Raw genomic sequence first — 21,089 nt, forward strand, 5'->3', positions numbered from 1 at the left:
CCCCTTTTCTCCAGCTAATCTGCTTCTCCTCTTCCAGTTCCTGAACCTGCCATTAGGTTTGAACTGGCAATGGGGAGTGAGAGTGACATCCCCCTTCCCCCCTGGCCATGTGTTCCTGTACAGAGACCCAGAACGGAAGCAGGCAGATGAGGGAGAAAGGGAACACAGGCACCCAGTTAGGGCACTTTCAGGAAGGTTGCAGAGTGTGTAAGGCTATTTGCACACTACAGTTTAGGTTGGTATAAATTACATCACTCAGTGTGTGTGTGTGTGTGTGAATGAGCCACCCCACTGAGGAATGTAAGTTACACTGACCTAAGTGCCGATGTGGACAGCGCTATGTTGGTGGGAGAGCTTCTCTCACCCACATAGCTACCAGCACTCAAAGGAGCTGGAGTAATTAAGTTGGCAGGAGAGCTCTCTCCCATTGGCTTAGAGTATCTGCATTAGCAGCGCTACAGTGGCACCGCTGTAAGCTCTGTAGGGCAGCCATAGCCTAACAAAACTTGACTGTGTTGTGGGAAAGGAAGCTTCAACCATCTCTACAGTGGAAGAAGTCTGAGTTCCTGTTGCAAGGGTAGAGGGGAGTATGTATCTGCATCCCTCTTCATGGGGAGGCTTCAAAGCCAATAATTGTTAATTTGTTTTCAGCATTGTAAAATAATTTGTATTTATATGACACACCATCTCTAACTGAAGGGTGGGTGGAGTGGTTTGCTAATCTGATTGGTGAAGAGGCTATGCAGTCGTGACAGGTGCCGGAGACAATTATTCAGGTTGGAAGCCTTTTTTGGTCTGTCATACAACAGCTTTAATCTAAGACACTTTAAGGAGAGAGAAATACATTAATTGACATTTTTTCCCCTCAATTTGATCACATGCTCACTATTGCAGCAGCTTGGAGACTTAGCCTACTTTCCAAAGAGTAAAGATATTTTTGTGTACAATGAAGACAGCCAAAAGAATTGTCTCTTTCTGCAGAATTCAGCAGGGAGAGATTACATATTTTGCAGACTCTGTTACAATGGTATGCCCTACAGTGCGATCAGTGTCCAGACGCTGTGTGGATGGGAGCATTAGAAATGCACAGATAAGATACATGGAGATAGAGCTTTTGGGTACTGCCATAATATGAATATTTCATAACAATCTCTAAGCTTAAGTGAAGTCCCTAGTGGGGTAAAAAGTCTTTTTAGGGTGGGCTTTTTTGTTTTGTTTTATGTTTTTAATTATATTAATTTTAAGTTTGATTTATTTCAGGAGTTTTTGCTTGTTTGTTTGCTATACTAGCAATAATAATAAGGTAGATATTTTCCATTTAAAGTTCATAGGTAGAGCCATATACTATCTGAAGATAAAAATAAATAAAGATACTTCATACTGAGGCCTGACCCCTGTGGAAATTAATGGGAGTCCTTCATTGACTCCACTGGTAGCTGGATAAGCCTTCCCATACCATTCTTATCCCAGGTTAAACATAGTTTTTAAAAAGTGGTTAAGGTATAAATATCCCCATTCTATCAATGATAAACTAATCACAAACTGCCTAAATGATTTCCCCAAGATCATACAGTGAATTTGTAGCATATATATCTTTTAAAATCTGTATACATTCTTCGTCTATATTAGATTTTACAGCAAATGTTGCAAGCTCTGTGATTAAAAGGGAGTCCCAATTTTTACCCACTTGTTGAGGATGAAATATTGGGTGATACAATATAAATTAGAGGAATTATTAATGATCTGATATATCTTTGTAACTTTCAGTAAAGCCTGTAAAATCTAACATTGCATATTTCTATATAGCACACTGTTCGTATTAAAAATAATAAACGTTCCCCATTTTGTTGTTAATATTCATTTACATTTTTTACTCTTCCATTTAGCTTTATGGTAAATGAAATCTTGATGTTTTAATAGCTTTTTTCATAATCACTATATAGACCTTTTAAATTTGCTCAGTGGCAGACCTCTCTTTATGGAAAATGTATATTTTGTCTAAAAGCAATACCAGAAAGAAAGCTGTTAATGTATGAGACATGAAATGTGCATTTTGTATTCACTAAGAGAAAAAAAAAGGTTTAAATTACATGGGAGCTTGAGAGAACATTATTCTGGGAAATCATCTGTCTAATTAAAATTGTAATTCAAAACGTAAGTTCCTATTCAGCTTTCAGTAACATTTTTGACAACTTTGTAAAAGTTATTATTTGAAAATGTTTTGCAATTAACATTAACTTCCTTTAAGTGTGTATCTTTTCCTAAAGTAGAATGTATGCTGCAGTGTTGTCCTGGGGATGTACTGGGAATTACGCTCTGTTTCATATAGATTCTCATCAATTAATTAGAAATGTAATGAAATGTGACTCTCATCAGCTAAATGCAAATCTGCCAGAGCTTTGGGCCATGCCCCATATGCTTGGCCATGCCACATAAAGAGGGAGTAATAGAAATGTGAAAGGGGAAGAATATATACAAAAATGGGGAGACACCTTTTTAACTGTTCAAGGTTTATATATATATTCAGTGATGTGCTCTAAGCCAAAAATTGCCAAGCACTACACGATGGGAAAGTGCAATGCAAAGAATACAATTCCCAGATGCTCTTTGGAAATATTGTGGGCCAAATTCTGCTCTCATTCACACCAAAGTAAATGCAGAATAGACACTGAAAACCATAGAGATAATCCATATTTCATGGTGTAACTGAGAGCCACTTTGGCAGAGCCAGGCACAAATTTTTGGATCCATAGTTTATTCTCTAAAAGTTCAGTTTCAGTCAACCCAAAACTATCTCTGAATTTGACCCAGGTGGGTGAGGTAATATAATTTATTAGACCAACTTCTGTTGGTGAGAGAGATAAGCTTTCGAGCCATACAGAGCTCTTCTTCAGGTCTGGGAAAGGAACTCCCAGCCTCACAGCAAAATGCAAGGTGGAACAGATTGTTTAGCATAAGTAGTTAGCTCAGATTGTAAGGGACCATTCAAGATAGATTGGCCTGTTAACACCTCCGCAGTCAAAGGACAAAAAGAGAGGGTTAATGGTAATAAATCATAAATCCTGTGTCTCTGTTCAGTCCAGGTGATCTTTGGTGTCTAGCAGAGTAATGAATTTAAGCTCCCAGGCTTGTCTTTTGAAAGTGTTGTGCATGTTTCCTTTGAGGATGACGACTGATAGAGTGACCCACTTAGTTTCAGTTGGAAAAAGGTTTTTCAGGGTCAGCTTCAGAAATGAGAGAGAGACAGTGTGTCTATGTGTCCATTCCTTTCCTCCCCCATAACCTTTAGCCCAGTGGTTAGGGCACTTGCCTGAGATGTCATGTGGAAGCCCTAGGTTTGAATCCCCATCCTAGAGCTCAGATCTTCTCCCTCCTGGTGAACATTCTAACCAATGGGCAATAGTCTCTCCTATTGAAGCTGTTCTACTTTGTATTCATACTTATATATACATTAGGCCAGAGAGCGCAAGTAAGAACAACTCTATAGCCTGGTGATTAAAAGCACTCACCTGGGAAGTAGGATATGTGGATTCAGCTCTTCTCTCTGCCTGATTCATAAATAGGGATTTGCTATATTTCTAGTATGACTGAAAATAATTCTCAGTTTGGGCAGAGATTTGAGTTTCTGGAGAGGAATGTGGAGCCTGAAGTATTCCTCAGGTAGATTATGCTTGATTATTATTTCAGGAGAACTGAATACTATGGAGAAGTGCATGATGATACTCATGAGAACAGTACTTGTCACAGAGTAAAGAGAATCCATGTTTACTTACGTAGTAGCACACCCTTGAACCAAATAGAAAAAATAATTGGGTGACTCCATCCCTAAGTTCTCATGCACAATGACAGGACCCAAGTATCAGAGGGGTAGCCATGTTAATCTGTATCCACAAAAACAATGAGGAGTCCAGTGGCACCTTAAAGACTAACAGATTTATTTAAGGTGCCACCGGACTCCTCATTGTTTTAATGCCAGGACCATTTGTCCACTGGCATCCCAGGCACCTAGTTGCACCTATAGATAACAAGAATATCTAATAGAAGACATATATACAAATATAGAGGCACTGGACTGGGACTCAGAAGATCTTGGTTCAGTTCCTGGCTCTGCCACTGCTTTGCTGTGTGACTTTGGGCAAGTCAAGTCATTGTGCCTCAGTTTCCCCATCTGTAAAACGGGATGAATAATAATGACCACCTTTGTAAAGCATCTTGAGATCGACTGATGAAGAGTGTTCTATAAAAACGAGCCATTATTATTTATTTATTATTTGCATGTACAGAAGGTTTTTGTTGTCCAGGGTATTATGAACGTCCTAGCAAAGTAACTAGTCTTGGCTACAATGCGTATATTTTCAGGTCATCCTGGCTCAGCTGGCTTCTGAAATCCGGAGCCATGGACTTAAGATGGTTATTTAAGTCAATCTAGCATGCAACAAGATGCAAGACATTTAAGAGAGTATGAGGAATGTTAAATTACGTATTCACAAGTCATATGGTTATAATTCAAGGATTACATTTAAAGAGGAAATTGGCCAGTCTCAGTTCTCAGACAGATATAACAAGAGTCACAGAGAACCAGACCAGTGATCAAGAGAACCGCCAGCCTGAAGAGCACTACAGTTCTTTAGCTTGCACTGTGGAAAGAGCATCAGGTGTTCACAGTAACATCCAAACTGTATAAAAGAGCAAGAATGGGGTAATCCATTTTTCATCAGATTTAGCTCTGTCAGAGAATGAAGACTGAGCACACCCGCAGCAAAACTGTTCTCTCACATATACAAATGTTCTAAAGAAACTGCACTTTCTACTTATATTATAAAACCTCTGTGAGTTGAACGAGATGATACTAGTAGCAAACTAAGCATGTAAGCATCTGAATGTAAGGTACTCTAGAGTAGCCAGACAGGAAGTAATGACACAATTGATAAATCAAATAGAAGGCACAGACATCCCAGTATGAGAGAGCAATTGGTGCTCCTAGCAGAAAGAATATACGGGCAGACAGATTGATGAGGCTGCTGATTTCTTCAACGGTATTCTACTGTTGCCCATTGCTGTGCTAAAAGATGCCATTTTGCACTGTGTCTGTATCATGCTTTACACATCTTTCTGTAATTCTGCATCTCTACACTTCCATCTCCCATAATTCCATGGAGATCACAGTCAGGCCATGTCTAGTGATACTAAAGGAGTACTTGTGGCACCTTAGAGACTAACAAATTTATTTGAGCATAAGCTTTTGTGAGCTACAGCTCACTTCATCGCTGCTACTCTGAAACCTGTCTAGTGATACTGTTTCTGGTGCAGAGTGATTGCCTTTGTCTGCTTGTCTCTGTAGATTCTCTAGTGGCAACTTGTGTGAGAGGGTTCTTCAGCAAAACTACAGGTATATAACAGGCCAGAAGAGACAGTATCTGGGACAAGATTTTCAAAAATGAGTGTCTTACATTGGGTTCCAAAATCTTTATTTAAGTAGCTTAAATAAGTGGTCAGTTTACAAAAGTGTTAAGTGAAGTCAATGGGAGTTATTGGATGTTCCAAAATTTCGAAAATCAGGCCATTTATTTAGCCATCTAGGAATGGATGCAAGAGCCTAAACTTTTTTGTTTTTAAATCCTGGCTGATATTTGTTAATGGGTTATTTTTGTTTGTTTCTTATAGTGTATAATATGGATTTGTGATCAATATACTCGATTCTGAAATGCAGACATAGTCCAAGCTGATGTGGAGCGAAATTGTTACGCTCAGGCAGGTAGTGAGGGAGAATCTATGAAGGTGATGAAAGAATTGAAGTAAAGGGTTCCTATCTTTTGATATTGCACTGAGTAGAAGTCAAGAATGTTTACAGGGCTTTGAACTGAGATAAAGGTTAATGTCCCTTCGATCAGAGGTTGTCAACCTGGGGATCGGGACCCCTCAGGGTTTCACAAGGTTATTACATAGGGAGCTGCAAGCTGTCAGCCTCCACCCCAAACCCTGATTTCCTAAAGCATTTATAATGGTGTTAAATATATAAAAAAGTGTTTTTAATTTATAAGAGGGGGGTCACACTCAGAGGCTAGCTATGTGAAAAGGGTCACCAGTTCAAAAGTTTGAGAACCACTGCCTAGATAGATGTGTTTAAAATGTATATTCCACATGTAGCATGCAGTCTATCACATTCCAGTGCTGATCACTAATCCATAACATAAAATTAAATATGTTAATACTAATAATGTTAATACATTCTCTGTTATTGCTGTGTGTCCAAGCTTTCCCTAAAAGCTTATGGTATTTCCAGTTTTTGGTGAATTTTGATGGCTAACTAAATGAAGTAGATTCTTAGGTACTACTGTGTGATACATTTCTCTGTCATATGTTTGTGACTTCCATTTCTGTGACTATATGTCTCTGCACTTCTCTTCCACCATTTATTTTAGCCAGAGTGAGACCAAACTCCTCTCAACAACCTAATGTATTCCCCACCTTTCGCTTCACCAGTCTTTACTTGTGCTTGAATTTACCAAGGGCTCCCTTGAATTCTGAGGGATATTATAGAGTTTTAACATGCTGTTCCATATCTGTATTATCTTTGCTTCATTGCTCCAGAGCCTTAAAGCAGATCCTAATATCTTGTGACCTTCATGACAGGTTCATTCTTTGACAAAAGGAAATCTGCTTTTCTTCTCTTGGAGTGCAATAAACTTACTGCTATTTCACTGAGCATCCCAAGTATGTACAGAAGCACAAACAGCAGAGTAAGCTGAAGTCACCAGTTTTCCTAAATCAGCAGCATACATGTGTATATATAAGGAAAAGTTCTTAACATGGACAGTATAGTGAAAAAAGTTTCTTATTAATGTCCTGAATCCAGTGAATTTTAAAAAGTTGTAGAAGCCTGTGATCATGCCTTAAAAGTTCAAAAATAGCAGTTTTCCTCTGTCCAGTCTTGAAATCCTTGCCAAAGTGTGAATTTGCTAGCAGTGTTAAATTTTTTTGACTCACCTTTATCTCTTTTGGAAATGCGTGCAGTCAAAGCACTCCCCGCATGGAAAGTGCATCTCCCTAGGAAAAGAAAGATATATTATGTATGAAGGGCCAGCTTCTTGTCTGGTATCAATCAACTAAAAAACAATCAAGCTTCACACATTTTCACCAGTTGCAAATCTGGGTCAAAATGTATAAAATAGTGCACCACATTTAAGAGATCTAGTTTAATGAATTTTAAAAAGGCAAATAAAACGTTGTATGCAGTGTAGTAAAACATTGTCTGTTACCCAAAATTACATAAGAAGGGACCCAAGTTAGAAAACAGCACATCACATTCAGTCCTGAAAGGATACCTGGTATAGTCTGTGAGAAACCATGAACTACTCTGGGTACAACCTTTACACTTAAGGCATCTTGTTATAACCCACATAAGTGTTTCAATCACCCACCAGAAACACCAAATGCTATCTCATACTGTATTTTAAGTGTCTGTTTACTCAGATGTTACAAATTGCCTACGGGACAGGAACTGTCTGTCACTTCCAGAGCAATTAGTATGTGAAACCTTATCAAAAAAAATCTGTCAAGTTTGAAAAGACATAAATATTGCACAGGGATCTCTAAGGAAATCAAATTGAATATTGTACAGTATGTGTTTATGTATTGCTACAGAAGGAAATGTACTTAAGGCTTCTCCAGTCTGCTTTATTTCCCATCCTTTTTATTATATCACTTGATTCAAACTCACTGTAATTCTACAATAATAAAAAGTCCCCAGTTATTTTAGAACAATAAAATTAGAACTCTTAATAGTATCACCCAGTTATTTTCAATACTACACAGCACATCTGACTTGATAATGCTGCCTCATGCCTTATAACTACAGCAGTTATTAGTTATACAGCTGTAGTACCGTGCAGTGTAACTGTGTTAGAATCAGCATAAGTCTGAGATACTAAATCATTAGATCTTTAATAAGGCTGAGATTTTCAAAGGTGGCTAGTGATTTGGGGTTTCTCTTTTTGTTTTTTGAGGGTGGGGCAGGGAAACCCAACTTGAGACAACTTAAAGGAACCTGATTTTCAGAAAGTGCTGAGCATCCAGCCTCTGAAAATGTGTCCACTTTAAATTGCCTCAAGATGAGCTCCCAATAATTGAAGTACTCAAAATCACTAGTTGGTTTTTAAATCAGTCTTCCCCATTGCATACAACATCCACACAGTCTTCTTCATTCTTGTATCTGCTTGCCTAGGGTTTCTAAACTCACACTGAATTGGAGTCAAACAAATTGCTGAGTATCTTATTCATTGACTGTGCTGTAGTTACTACATAACATTTTTGTCTTAGGCTTTTCCTTATTTTGCTAGGGGGACCATGGTCTGTGGAGATTCACTCAAACCTAAAAGCTGCTCTTTGCATTCTAGAGCAGAAATGTTTGTCTATTGTTGGATGCTTCTGGGGAAAACAAGTTAATTGTTCACCATGAGTAAATTAAAAAAAAAATCTAAATACTTGCAGGAAATAATAAGCCTGCTGAGAAGTGCTACCTTGTTTACTCGAAGTATCCTCTTGACATCAGCATGGGGTTACTTATAATTAGATGCACATGTGTAAATACAATGATTAGATATTCCCACATAAACGTAATTATATCTTCCAAGAGGTCTAAGCAGATATTTTATAATCCAGTCATTAAATAAATAAATAAATAACTAAAATGAAAACCACAACAAACTGTATACCCCCTCCTATGTGTGTAAACACTGGAACATTAGGACAGAATGTATTTCCTAAAGTACATAACAGTACTTGAGGTCAATTACAATTATGGCTCATTAGAGTATTAAACTAAGAATATGCTGTTTACTATAATTAATGTTCCCTTTACAAAGCTACAGTGATCTTTCCTTACTGTAATTTCTCAAACATTTTCAATGTTTAGGTATTAGTCTTAGACAAATATAATGGGGTTATATTACTTATAACTCTGCAATCACTTGCGGTATGTGTCTCACTGTTTTTTTCTTTTGCAAATAACTTCCAAAGACATGTTATAAATTAAAGTATTATCTAATTAGTCACACTGAAGATTATAGCTACTTTATTTAGTGTATTAAAAAATTCCAAAGTATAAAACCATACAGTTCACAAGAACTGAGTAAGGCAGATTCCACCATAATTTATCTTGAAAGGAAAGAATAAATAAAGTTAAAGATATTCTTCATGACTCTGGAAAAATGAGATTGTCACGGGGTGGTCCCTTGTGAGTCCTTTTAGGCCTTTATTACAGATCACAACTTCTCCAGGTCTCCTTCACCACCACCTTTATTTATTGTATTCTTCCAGCAGGCCACAGCATATAGTGTTGTTCACATATATTTACTGTTCATAGCCAGCTTCCCCACTTGCTTCTAGCAAAGGGAACACTACTACTAGCAGCAGCAGTTAGTCCTGCCTACTTCTGCCCTCCTTCAGGCTACCAACTCTTCCCTGTTACCCTACCTTCCTGTCTACTTATATGGGCCTAGTTGTTGGGCCTGCTTCTACTCACTTAGCCACTCAGCTGTATCCCCATTCAGTTGATTATCCTCTTCTGTCAACTGCCTGTCTTTCAATCAGAACTCAGGTTTCAGAGTAGCAGCCGTGTTAGTCTGTATTCGCAAAAAGAAAAGGAGAACTTGTGGCACCTTAGAGACTAACAAATTTATTAGAGCATAAGCTTTCGTGAGCTACAGCTCACTTCATCGGATGCATTTGGTGGGAAAAAAACAGATTTGAGTGACAGAGTGCTGAGTTAGTTCCTGAGTCAGCACACCCTGTTAAAGATATGTTCTTGGTGACAAAGGCATAACAATTGTTCCACACTTAGTTTCTATGTGATAAAACTTCCTGACCTGTCAAACCATTAAGTCTGAATTCTCTGCGATATGGTGGATGATAAATTCAAATAAGTGGAGGTGGATCCAAATGAGTTATGTGCACATACAAACATAATTACCCACAATTTTGATGCGCAGTTTTGGAAGCGAAGATGTAGAATTTGCTTGTGAAAGCTGGTCCACAACAGTTCTTAAAGGTGAACTAAAAAGTAAGTTTCCCTGCCAAAGACAATGGTTCATGATAGTTCTCTATTTCATTTGCATAATGGTGGAAGGCCTGATCCTGGTAAGTGATCAATGCAGAAAGACACTTGTGGAGCCTTGACTTGGGAATTCTACATGAGCATAAAAGTCAGCCAGCATGGTAACTTTGCAAGATTGGGACCAAATGCTATGGCAGCAGCTGCATTATTCCCTGTTATACTTTGTGTCTAAAGTTTTCAACACTTGCAAGAGAAAAATAGAAGCCTGGACATAGGTCAGTATAGGAGGAAAATATATTCAGTTTTAACCAGTTTCTTTTTAAATGTGTTAATGTGTAAATTTTTAAGACTACATACATATTTTATTGTAGGTACAGGATATCATGGTTATTAAATTTGTAAAAAAAAATTCAGATTGCTTTTAATTGATGCTTTGACATACAAAGCTGATATTTTTTGATGAAATTCTTTAAAAACTGAACTTTTGGGTATAAATCAAAGAATTACCACCAAAATCAACATTGCAATTGATGTAAAAGTCCACTAAACAAGACCAACATTATCTATACCCAAATGTAACAGGTTTTCTTACTACTTTTTCCCAAATTAATGACTAGTCCAGAAAAAAGAAGTGAGATACAGAGAAACCTTTTTTCTATACGGTACTGTCTATCGGCATTTCTGCTTCTTTACAGAGCTCTCCTAGTTTATGCAAGGCTGCTCTTGAGTCATCTTTGCCATAAATAGCTCCAGTGCCTGCCTCTGCTACAGCTCATCACTTTTCTAAGCCATGTGAAATTGACATGATTCTTGACAGTTTCAGAATAGAATTAGTGAAATTCTCGTTAATTCCATTTTGTTCTGGTTTGGAAAAGTTGAGGGGCAACAGAGGCATTGGAGCTATAAGCTGTGTGGCTGAAGACTCAGAAAGACAGCACTGCACCAGTACACATATGGAAGATTATATTCATAATTGTACAAAGAAGACATTTTCATTTCATTATGAGTTACTGTCCCCTACTGTAAGTATAAGAGACGGAGAAATTCATTTTCAGAGTTTCAGTTCTGCCCTGCGATGGAACCGTATTTTAAAATTAAAAAAGCATTATGTTAATAATACTAATAATACCTTTTATTTCTAGAACTGACTTATGCATGGATCTTCAATGAATATCCATCATTTGTGCACCAGGATAATCGTCGCTTTGTTTCTCAAGAGACTGGGAATTTGTACATAGCAAAGGTGGAAACATCTGATGTGGGCAACTACACATGCGTGGTGACAAACACTGTAACAAATAATAAAGTGCTGGGCCCCCCAACTCCTCTGATACTGAGAAATGATGGTAAGATATCTGGTTTGGTTTTTTTTGTTGTTTGTTTTTTTGAAGCAATCATTGTGCAAATATTAAGAAATGGCCTGAATTTTTATTCAGAGTAAAGATAAATAATTAGTCTCAACTTTCTAAAGTTTCACTGAGAATTTGAAGAATGCACAGACTCAGTTTGCAGTTCTATGTCATAGAAATCAGTATTTTTTAAAGCTGTTGTTGTGAAAGATACTTTGTCACTTGAAGATGCCACAATAGCAGGGAATTGTTGTAAAATAAAATACAAACTTGGAGACACTTGAGCAAGGACAGGGAAGAAAACAGATTTTAGTGGATATGCTGCAGTTTTGCTCATTTTATACAGGCCAAAAATGATCACACAAACACTTTGCTGTTTTGGAAGCTATTAGCTTAGGCAATAGTTCCCAGTAGAATGAATGCTATTTTTAGTAGTCACAGGAGTGGTACAAGAAGGGGAAAATAAGTAAAGATTTCTAATTTTATACCGCAAATAGATCTGTATCACTTTAAGTTTTTGAGTAGATACATAAATCATATTTTCATGATTGCTTGCAGTGTTAAAATGATCAAGTTAGCCTTAGGGAATCAATGAAGTAATGGATAGCAGAATTTGGCCCTTAACTCCCATATAGGTTACCACAGTGCATGAAAGAAAAAGATGAAAGCTAAAAGTTGTCAAGTTTTCCATTAGCATCTGCTCCATATGAGGAATAAAAATAGCTTGTATGTTATTTAAGATCTTCAGTAACAATATTTTACACAGATCATACACTGACTCCAGCGGAAGTAAGATTGGGCCCTATATATGCTGCTGTTCTTGAAATGGAGCATAATGTTATGATGCTTACTAGTGGTACTCACTATGAAGCACATCGCCAAGGGCTTTACCTTAGCAAATCGTTCCTCTGCACACTCACACTATCATATTTACAGGGTTCAATTGCCTTCCTAAACATACTCCAACTCCTTTGAGGTGTACTCTAGAGTTTATTATGGACTGGAAATTTTAATTGAACTGCTGAGGAGCCCTGGAAAACATTGCATTAAACAGGAAAGGTGCTATAATGTCCATTTAGCAAAATATGGTCAGATTTCCCCAGCCTCAAAAGTTAGTATCTTTAAGATATGCTAAATTTTGTATTTTGAAACTAAGCTTGTCACTAACATTGTGTGCAACACCTAAATCAATTCCAACTTGGTTTCTAATATAACAGTTAGTGATGCAATAAAATCTGGACTTAACATGCTATGATGAATCAAAAGAAAGAACACAGCACATTTCAGAAATATAAAGAGCACAAATGAATGAAATGGAAACCACAGAATAGCCACATTGTATTTAAACTGGTAAATATGTCTTGCTTGTCTTTTGGATTTATGCCGACATGTCCAGCACATCTTAATATAGGACTTATTATTCTCATTAGACTGCTGTATCATTAAGTTAGCAGACTAAGAGGCCTATTCATCAACAATTAATGTCCCAGTTACATCTAATTTCAATTAGAATTACATGGGAAAATTTCACAATGTACCTCTCCCACTTTACTTAAAATATACTAAACTGTTATTAATCTATCTACTGTTCAGCGTATATGATTAAACATGCAACCATGTAGCAGAATTCCTGTCTATGGTGAGGTGGAATAGGAAGCCTCCCCTCCCCACACACACCCAAAAAGGAAGGTTTGGGGTTTTTTTCCCCCAAAAAATATAAGCTAGACTAGGGATGAAATGCTCTCCACCTGTAGAAAATCTGAGGTTGAGATCCTTTCCACTACTTTGGCTCTTTTACACTGGGTTGAAGGGCCTTAGCAGCATAAAGGGGGCCTTAAAAACCCCAGTTCTGCCTAGGGAGGATTCCCCCGGCACAGGCGTTGTTGAAGACAGCCGTAAGATTGTCTCCTGAGGATCCCCTTGCAAACCCTGGTTTAGGGTGTGTGTCAGGAGTGGAGGTTGGGAGAGTGTGTCTGGGACAGGGCTACAGCACACTTTACAGCAGAGACTCCAGGTAGCGCTGCATCCTGGGACAACAGTGCAGCCCTTTGGGGCTGTCTAATTTATACCAAGGGTCTCACCAACTCCTGGAGCAGCCCAGGATCTCGGGACACAAATGTGGCCTAAAAACACCTTAGCCCCTTCTGCCCCAGGACTACCAGTTCTGTGCAGTGGCTCCCATTCCCCCCTACTCTGGATCTTAGTCCCAGTCACCTTGTCCAGCCATTCCCAGCCTCCCTTTCTCCCTCCAGCTCCTTGTCCAATCTCAGTGTTTTTCCTCAAAGCCAACTGGCTCCCAGTCCTGCTCATTTCTATCTCCGGCTTCCAATCCCAGTTTCCTTGCCCAACCAGCCCGAACCTCTCCTCCCTAGTTCCCAGGTCCAGTCTCCTTTGGCAGATATTTTCAACAAACACAACAAAACCATCCTGAGGCAGACACCCAGAATAGAAAATTTCAGTCCAAACAGTTGAAGTTTTGCCAAGTTTTAAGCAACTGAAAACAGGGTCTTATATTGGAAACTGTCAGGCAGCCTTAAAATGGACAGCACTATCAGCTCCATCCATATTATAATCTCCAAAGGCTCAAAACTGTTGGGCCTAATAATTCAAACTGAAATGCCTAGTTTAGTGACATTCACTTGTGAGTTCCCTGATAGTTTTATGTGTCTTGTTGTTTTGGTAGTAAGTGTTGTGTATTTGTATTGTTAACAAACATACTTTGTTCAGATGACTGATTTTATGTGGCCCCTGTTTCTTATATAATGTAGAGACAATGCTCATTTAAGCAAATGGATTGAAGGAAGGTGATGTAACCTGTTGTTGTATCAGAACAGATAATATATAGGTCAAGAAGTAAAAATGGATTTGATGCAAGTCTTAGCCCACACACACACTTATCCTGGGCATTTTTGATATAAAACAATCCCACTGTGAAAATGTAAAGCAAATAGCCTCTCTGGCTTCTTCTTGCTGTCATTAAACTTGCACCATGCAGTACTTTTTATAAAGCAATGACACACATGGCAATACAGCAAATAAGAAAAAAAGACCACCAGAACTACTTCAATACATTTGATTTACTCATCAGAATTAACTCTGTGGGAACCTATGTTGCCCAAATTCTGAATCAGTGTGTATTGATAGCAGTCATTTTTCTTCATCAGGTGTGCTGTTCCCTATCTCCAAAACTGCAGGACTGCCCCCATTCTTAAACCCCAGTCCTGCATGGTGGCCTCCCAGAGAGAAACAGTTAAGATTTAAACTACGATTATCAATTCGTTTATAATCACTATCGGTGAAATTATATGTACCAGTTTTAAGACTCTGCAGTCAATAGAAATCTGGCAATTTATCATAAATTTAATGGCTTTTTATGTGCACAAATTTTTAAACACAATTTCATAAAAATCCTGCCATGTTACTTATTTAATAAGGCAGTTAAAGATCAAGAAATTACTAGTACAGTATACGATCTCTGAGCATCTAAATCCTTGATGTTAATAGGAGCCCTGATTAGCCCCCAATGCTTTTAAAACTTTTTCTAGTGGCTATTTGTTCTACATTACATTATTCAAAAGATGGTGATCCTACTTTATTATCTCTTTCCGTATTTTACAAGATACCTGAAAAAGAACTAAATATTCAAAAGCAAAAAAGTAATGAAACCATGAAGAAATTTAATCTTAAACAGATGGAGGGGAGCTGTGATGCAGATTTTCCTCTGGCAGTAAATGGGAAGAGAGCCCACAGTACCCGGCTGTTAGAGACAGGCCCTGTTTTAAATGAGCAGATTAACGGGGCAAGTAATGATGTATAGAACAGCTCTGTGATAATGCAGGAACACTTGAGAATGTATTACAAAAATTCAGCCACACTTTAGCATCTATGATGTGTTCACAGGGGTGATGGGTGAATATGAGCCAAAAATAGAAGTGCAGTTCCCAGAAAATGTTCCATCTGCAAAAGGAACAACTGTGAAACTGGAATGCTTTGCCTTGGGAAAGTAAGTTTTGGTTCATTATTATTACTTTAGCTTACCCAGGTATAATAGTACAGTATATTAGAGTATGCTTTTTTAAATCACTTGCTTTATTTGTAGTATCGATATTTGCTGATTTCCTTTACATGCAAGAAATTTGTCTTAGCTTAACCTGCCATGAAAAATGTGATTGGTAAGGAAAAGAAAAGAGACAATTTATTTTGTAAAGTTGCATCTGTTACTATGGTTCTTTTGGCACCTGAGAGGCTCTGAAAAGTGTCACATGTTGCAATTAACATACATTTTCAGCACATATACAATTAATATATGGGGAAGATGGGAAAATGGAGTTGTTGGCTCTCATTCATGGACTCCTGCTCACCAGTCCAGTGCAGACAATGTGAATGATGGGCTAGCTGGTAAACTGATTAAAAAATAAATTATGCAATCAGTGACCAAACTACTCCAGTTCCTGGGCAGAGTATTCACACTGTGGAAAGAGAGGTCATCATATATGAAACAGAGGGAACCGATCAGAGAAACAGTTATCTTAATCAGGCCAATACTGTACCAATATGGGGCCCAAACCTGCTCTCTCTGAATTTCAGTGGGAGTTAAGCTTAGGCCCAGGAAAACATAAAATCAAAAGAATAGCATTGTTCACTTTCCAAGAGAAGTATCAGGAATACACAATTGAGATTTTGGTGATCAAATCAAATAATTAAAATTAAGCCTGTGAAGTGCTTGTTAAAAGTGCTTGTTTCAAGTGGGTAAACAGCTCTCACTTAGCAACATGCATAATATATCAAGATGGGTGGATGTGTGTGTGTAATCACCCTCTAGTGACTGATCCACAGAGAGAATAAAGGACCTATTATTGTAACCAGCAATTGAACATGCTCTTCACCTCAAGTGATACACACCTGTGTTTTTGGAGTCAATGGATCAAAGTTCAAGACCTGATTCCCAAAGTCAGAAGGGAAGGTGGGGAGAGGTTTATCTAGGGATTGTGTCTGTTGCTTGCAGTTTGGATTCATTGCACACTATACTTAGTATATGAACAAAACTATTGCTTTTAGGGAAACAGAACTTCTACTGGTTCTACTTTTTAAAATATGAATTAATAACCCAGTAACGGGATGTAGCTTTTACTATGAGGCTCTTTTGCTTTATTCTTATTATCAGCCCAGTTCCTACTATTAGTTGGAGAAGATCAGATGGTAAACAAATACCCAGGAAAGCCAGGAGACAAAAATCGAGTGGAGTTCTCGAAATCCCAAACTTTCAGCAGGAAGATTCTGGTCTGTATGAGTGTGTGGCTGAAAATGTGAGAGGAAAGAACATGGCACGAGGGCAGCTTACATTTTATGGTAAGCAGCATGACAACTTTCCTGTTTTTTTATTGCAGCACAAGCAATGTGTTGTAAACATTTTGTCAGGATGTCATTGGGGTTTTTTTATGGTTTTTTTTATTATTTTATTTTGCCAGCAGTAGCGCTCTACACGTACAATTTGAAATAAAATAAAATCTTTATGAGTAGAGCATATTGATTGTGACTAAGAAGTGAGGGGAAATGAAAACATGCATTGTGGAAAGCAGACTGGCATGGTAACACACAGAAAGTGATTGTAAAGCAATTATTTGACTTTCCCTACAAATAGCTGCAAACCTAACACTCCTGTGAGGCATTCTGGTGGTTATGATTTGTGATTTATTATGAGAGCAGTGTGCTGCCCTTCATTAATCATTGGTAATTGCTCTTAACTAGTTAAGGGCTGTTTTTAGAAGGAGTTTTGGTGGTAACACTACGAAGACTGAAAACTGTTGGTGATTAACCAAGTCAGTGCTTGACTAATCCTTTCCACTCCAAAGACTGTCTGTATCTACTCTTGTTAGAGTCAAATCATGAGTATTGATCTGAGCATGATATCAAGGTAAAATTTCAAATGCATGCGCCTAAGGTGACCAGATGTTCCGATTTTATAGGGACAGTCCCGATTTTTGGGTCTTTTTCTTACATAGGCTCCTAATACCCCCCACCACCATCCCGATTTTTCACACTTGCTGTCTGGTCACCCTACATGGGCCTCCGATTAAGCTTGTATTGGTGCCTCTAATCCTAATAGAAGTGTCTGCAGATACATGATCATCTATTGGAAACTCAGCCCCAAATTGTGTCAGCCTTTAGGAAATGAACTGAGCTTGCAATTGCAAAGTTTGAGCTGGTCTAAGTTACATTGGATTTGCTCATTTTGGATACAAGGGCAAATCATGATGTGTTTTTTAAAGGTAAGAAAGCACTGGCTAAAAATGTTCATGGTTTTGGGTTTATTTTCATTTTGGTTATTTTTTTGGAACCTGCAGAATATGCAAGTGTGCGCACACACACACACACACCAGCACACATACACAGAGAGTTGTCCTTGCTTTACTCCCAACAAGCTTAAAAAATCCCTGTGTCATAGTTACCACTCTATTTCCAGACACAGCTTCTTCTGGAGAACATTGGTGTCCTCCACTGAGGGAACAGTTGTTCAAGCATGACCCAATATTCTCTCTCTGCACTGGTACTGAGCACAGTTATTCTTTAGAGTGCAGAGCTCTATCAGCCTGGGAGACTGGATTGAACTCAAGACCAAATGTATGTTCCCCACCAAGACAGTACAGCATGTCTCCACTGCATTGCTGGCACAACCTTTGTTAGATTATAAGAAGTAAGCATCATGAATTTGGTGACCTCAATCCAATTCCCAGTGGACAATTGTCCACATCACAAAAGCCACAACCACAATTGCTGTCAATTGTCATACTTATCAGCAGTCTTGGCAGAGAAGGTGAGGATTTTATGGGATGATGGAGACTGAGCTACCCGCTTATCCCTAAAACCCTGTTCCTCCAGGTCAGGGTTGAAGCACATTGCAGTGCAATGCTGGGAAGCTTGTTCTACTGCTGCCATTGCTCCTACCATTTCTCTGGGCAAATAGAGGAATTCAGTCTCCAGAACTGTTTCTCTGTTACCAGTGACCAGTGCAAATTCCACTTTTTATTTGGAAGATATTCAATTTATATATATATATATATATATATATATATATATATATATATATATCCTCAGTAGTGTCATTTTGAGGCTGGCATAATCTTTCCAATTTTCAAGGATACCTTTTTTTGTTGGCACCCATTTAATGTTGAAAATGTAGGCGGTTTTCACAACATAGGCCCTGAAACTTGACCCTGAGTTTCATACAAAGGCTAAAAATTTCATCCTGAAAGCAACTTCATGTAAATACCTCATATAAGTGGTGCATGAATGAATGAAAGCATATTCCTTTAATCCTTTTTCTTTTTAAAGATGGGAAATGTTATATCTTTATGGAAATATAACTAAGGTTGTTACAGCTTTTCAAGTTGTTTCTAGTGGGACAAACGTTCGCAGCCTAAAAAGAGGAACGCTCCGGAGTATTTGATATGGAGAATCAGACTTGTCACTTACTTGCCGCATTGCTCAGGGAAATGTTCTATCGCAATGCATGCCCTCAGAGATTAAAATCTGGCTCTAACAGTGTTACTCTTTTAAACTGAGTTATCTACATCTGTGAACAGGTGGAAAAAAAGAAAATGAAATTCAAATTTGCCTGCTTGCTGTAGATAACCCAGGCATACCTCCTTTGTCAACCACTTTTGGTGCTTCAGAAAGTTGTCAGGAAAGGCTGACCTTTATTGTGTTTCACTCTTGTATTAGTGTTTATTCTTTTGTGTGACTTTTCCCTTTGTTAGCATATCAGTGACACCAAAGTTGTTTGGCATTCTCATTGCTGAAGGAAAGAATAATTAAACATGACAGATGTATTCTTCCATAGATTTCTCTGTTTTGAGACACTAAAATATGTTGTGTTGTTGTTTTCCAAAGGCATGCATTCCTGTTATCCAGCTGTCCTACTTCATTATTAGAAAATGTACCAGATTAATATTATTATAAGTACTTGTATTTCTCGACCAAAAGTATATGACAAACCCTGACTTAAACATTGCTTTCCTTGTTTTTTTACCATAAGAGGCTATCATAACACACACACACAATACCTAACCAGGCGTTTTGTGTTTGAGATTAACTCTTGAATACAAGTGAATTAAGTTTGGAGATGTACCTCTCTTTTTTTTTTTTTTTTAGCCCTTATGTGTTGCTTATCCATACAACACCACAGTAGCAGTCACAGGTATGTATGGTATACCTGGCTTTGCAATCTGCTCCCTATTGAGCTGAAAAAATGAGCTTTCATAACAAGATCTAGTTTGAACTTCTGCTGCTGAAGAAGGTGTGCAAATTCCCTCTGCAATGCAGTGAGCCTTTAAACTTGAGCCTATTACCAGATCCAGGGCTCCCAAATGGTAGGAATGCATTATTTCCATATCATTTGGATTGGCTTCTAGCTTCTGCTTTCTCATTGAACTGATTGAACTTGGAAGTAAGATTCCTCAGAAGTCAGAGCAATATGTTTTGATCCAAAAACATTTATGAAGTATTCACTTTAACCTGAATTCCATTTTTAATCTGATGGCTCAGAAATTTTAAACTTGATAACCTTATATGAAGCAAAGATTTATATCTTATGCAGAGGTAAAAACCCAACACTTCTAGGGTTTTCCAAGGAGACTCTTCTGCGCTAATTCTAAGAGAGAGCTGCTTTTCCTTTCACAAAACCGGCATCAAGAAAACTTTTTTATTTATTATTATTTTTTTATTATTTGCCATGGCTCCTGGGATGCACAGTCATGAGCCAGAACTGCATTGTACAAACACAGAACAAAAAGCAGTCTCTGTCCCAAAGAGCTTATAGTCTAAATATAAAACAGGAGACAACTAATGGACACAGACTGATGGGAGAACACAAAAAAAAATGGTGATGCCTTTTCAACTACTGTGATTAAAAACATTCCTAGGAAAAATGGGCCAACTACATCCCTGCTATAATTCTACTGAAATCAGTGAGCCTGATTCTCCCCTGTCTTGCACATACTGGGAGCAAAATGCTACCACATCGTAGCATTTTATACTCACGTTACATTCCTTTTGTAGAAATGTAAATGACTAGAGCTGGGCATAATTTTTTAGCTGAAACTGTTTTCAACAAAAAACGCTATTCAGTGACATTGAAATGTGCCCTAAGTTTGTGCCAGTTTTGACGAATTGGGTCGAAAAAACCAAAAAAAAAAAAAATGAAAAAGTCAGTGTTTTGTTTTTTAACATTTCTTAAAAGAAATTTTTGAATTTTTGATTCAGAATGGCTTTTTGTTTTAGAATTTACTTCAATATTATTTTTTTAAAAGTTAAAAACTGCTTAAAAAATAAAACAATATTTTTTCTGTTTTTCTATTTGTAAAGATTTCAGTTTTGCGTTGATCTGAAACAATTTTTTTTATTTTTAGAATTGCCAGCAAACTTAAAAATCAGTTATTAGCAAGCTCTATAAATGGCAGAAGTCTAAGTATATTACACCAATGCTATTACCTTTGGTGGATACAGATAATAGTGCTGGCGTAATATACTTAGACTTCCATATCGCATGACATTTTGATTAAAAAACAAGAACACTACAAAATTAACATGCTACAATTAAAGGGATTAAAAGCTGGCTAACTGATAGGTCTCAAAGTTTATGTAAACAAGGAATCATCATTGAGTAGGAATGTGTCTGATGGAGTCCT

General features: G+C 37.7%; 1 protein-coding gene across 8 annotated transcripts in view; it reads left to right on the forward strand.

The window, feature by feature from the left end:
- CNTN4 (contactin 4) overlaps positions 1-21,089 on the forward strand; it is a 657,694-nt gene that overhangs the window by 508,334 nt on the left and 128,271 nt on the right. For all 8 annotated transcript variants that reach the window (XM_038410564.2, XM_038410563.2, XM_038410561.2 and 5 more), the window contains 3 exons: positions 11,197-11,400; positions 15,304-15,406; positions 16,568-16,752. In XM_038410564.2, coding sequence (XP_038266492.1) covers positions 11,197-11,400; positions 15,304-15,406; positions 16,568-16,752 — 492 coding nt within the window. The remainder of the gene's footprint in view (positions 1-11,196; positions 11,401-15,303; positions 15,407-16,567; positions 16,753-21,089) is intronic.

Source organism: Dermochelys coriacea, chromosome 7, assembly GCF_009764565.3.
Source record: "Dermochelys coriacea isolate rDerCor1 chromosome 7, rDerCor1.pri.v4, whole genome shotgun sequence".
In the NCBI taxonomy this organism is placed as follows: Eukaryota; Metazoa; Chordata; order Testudines; family Dermochelyidae; genus Dermochelys; species Dermochelys coriacea.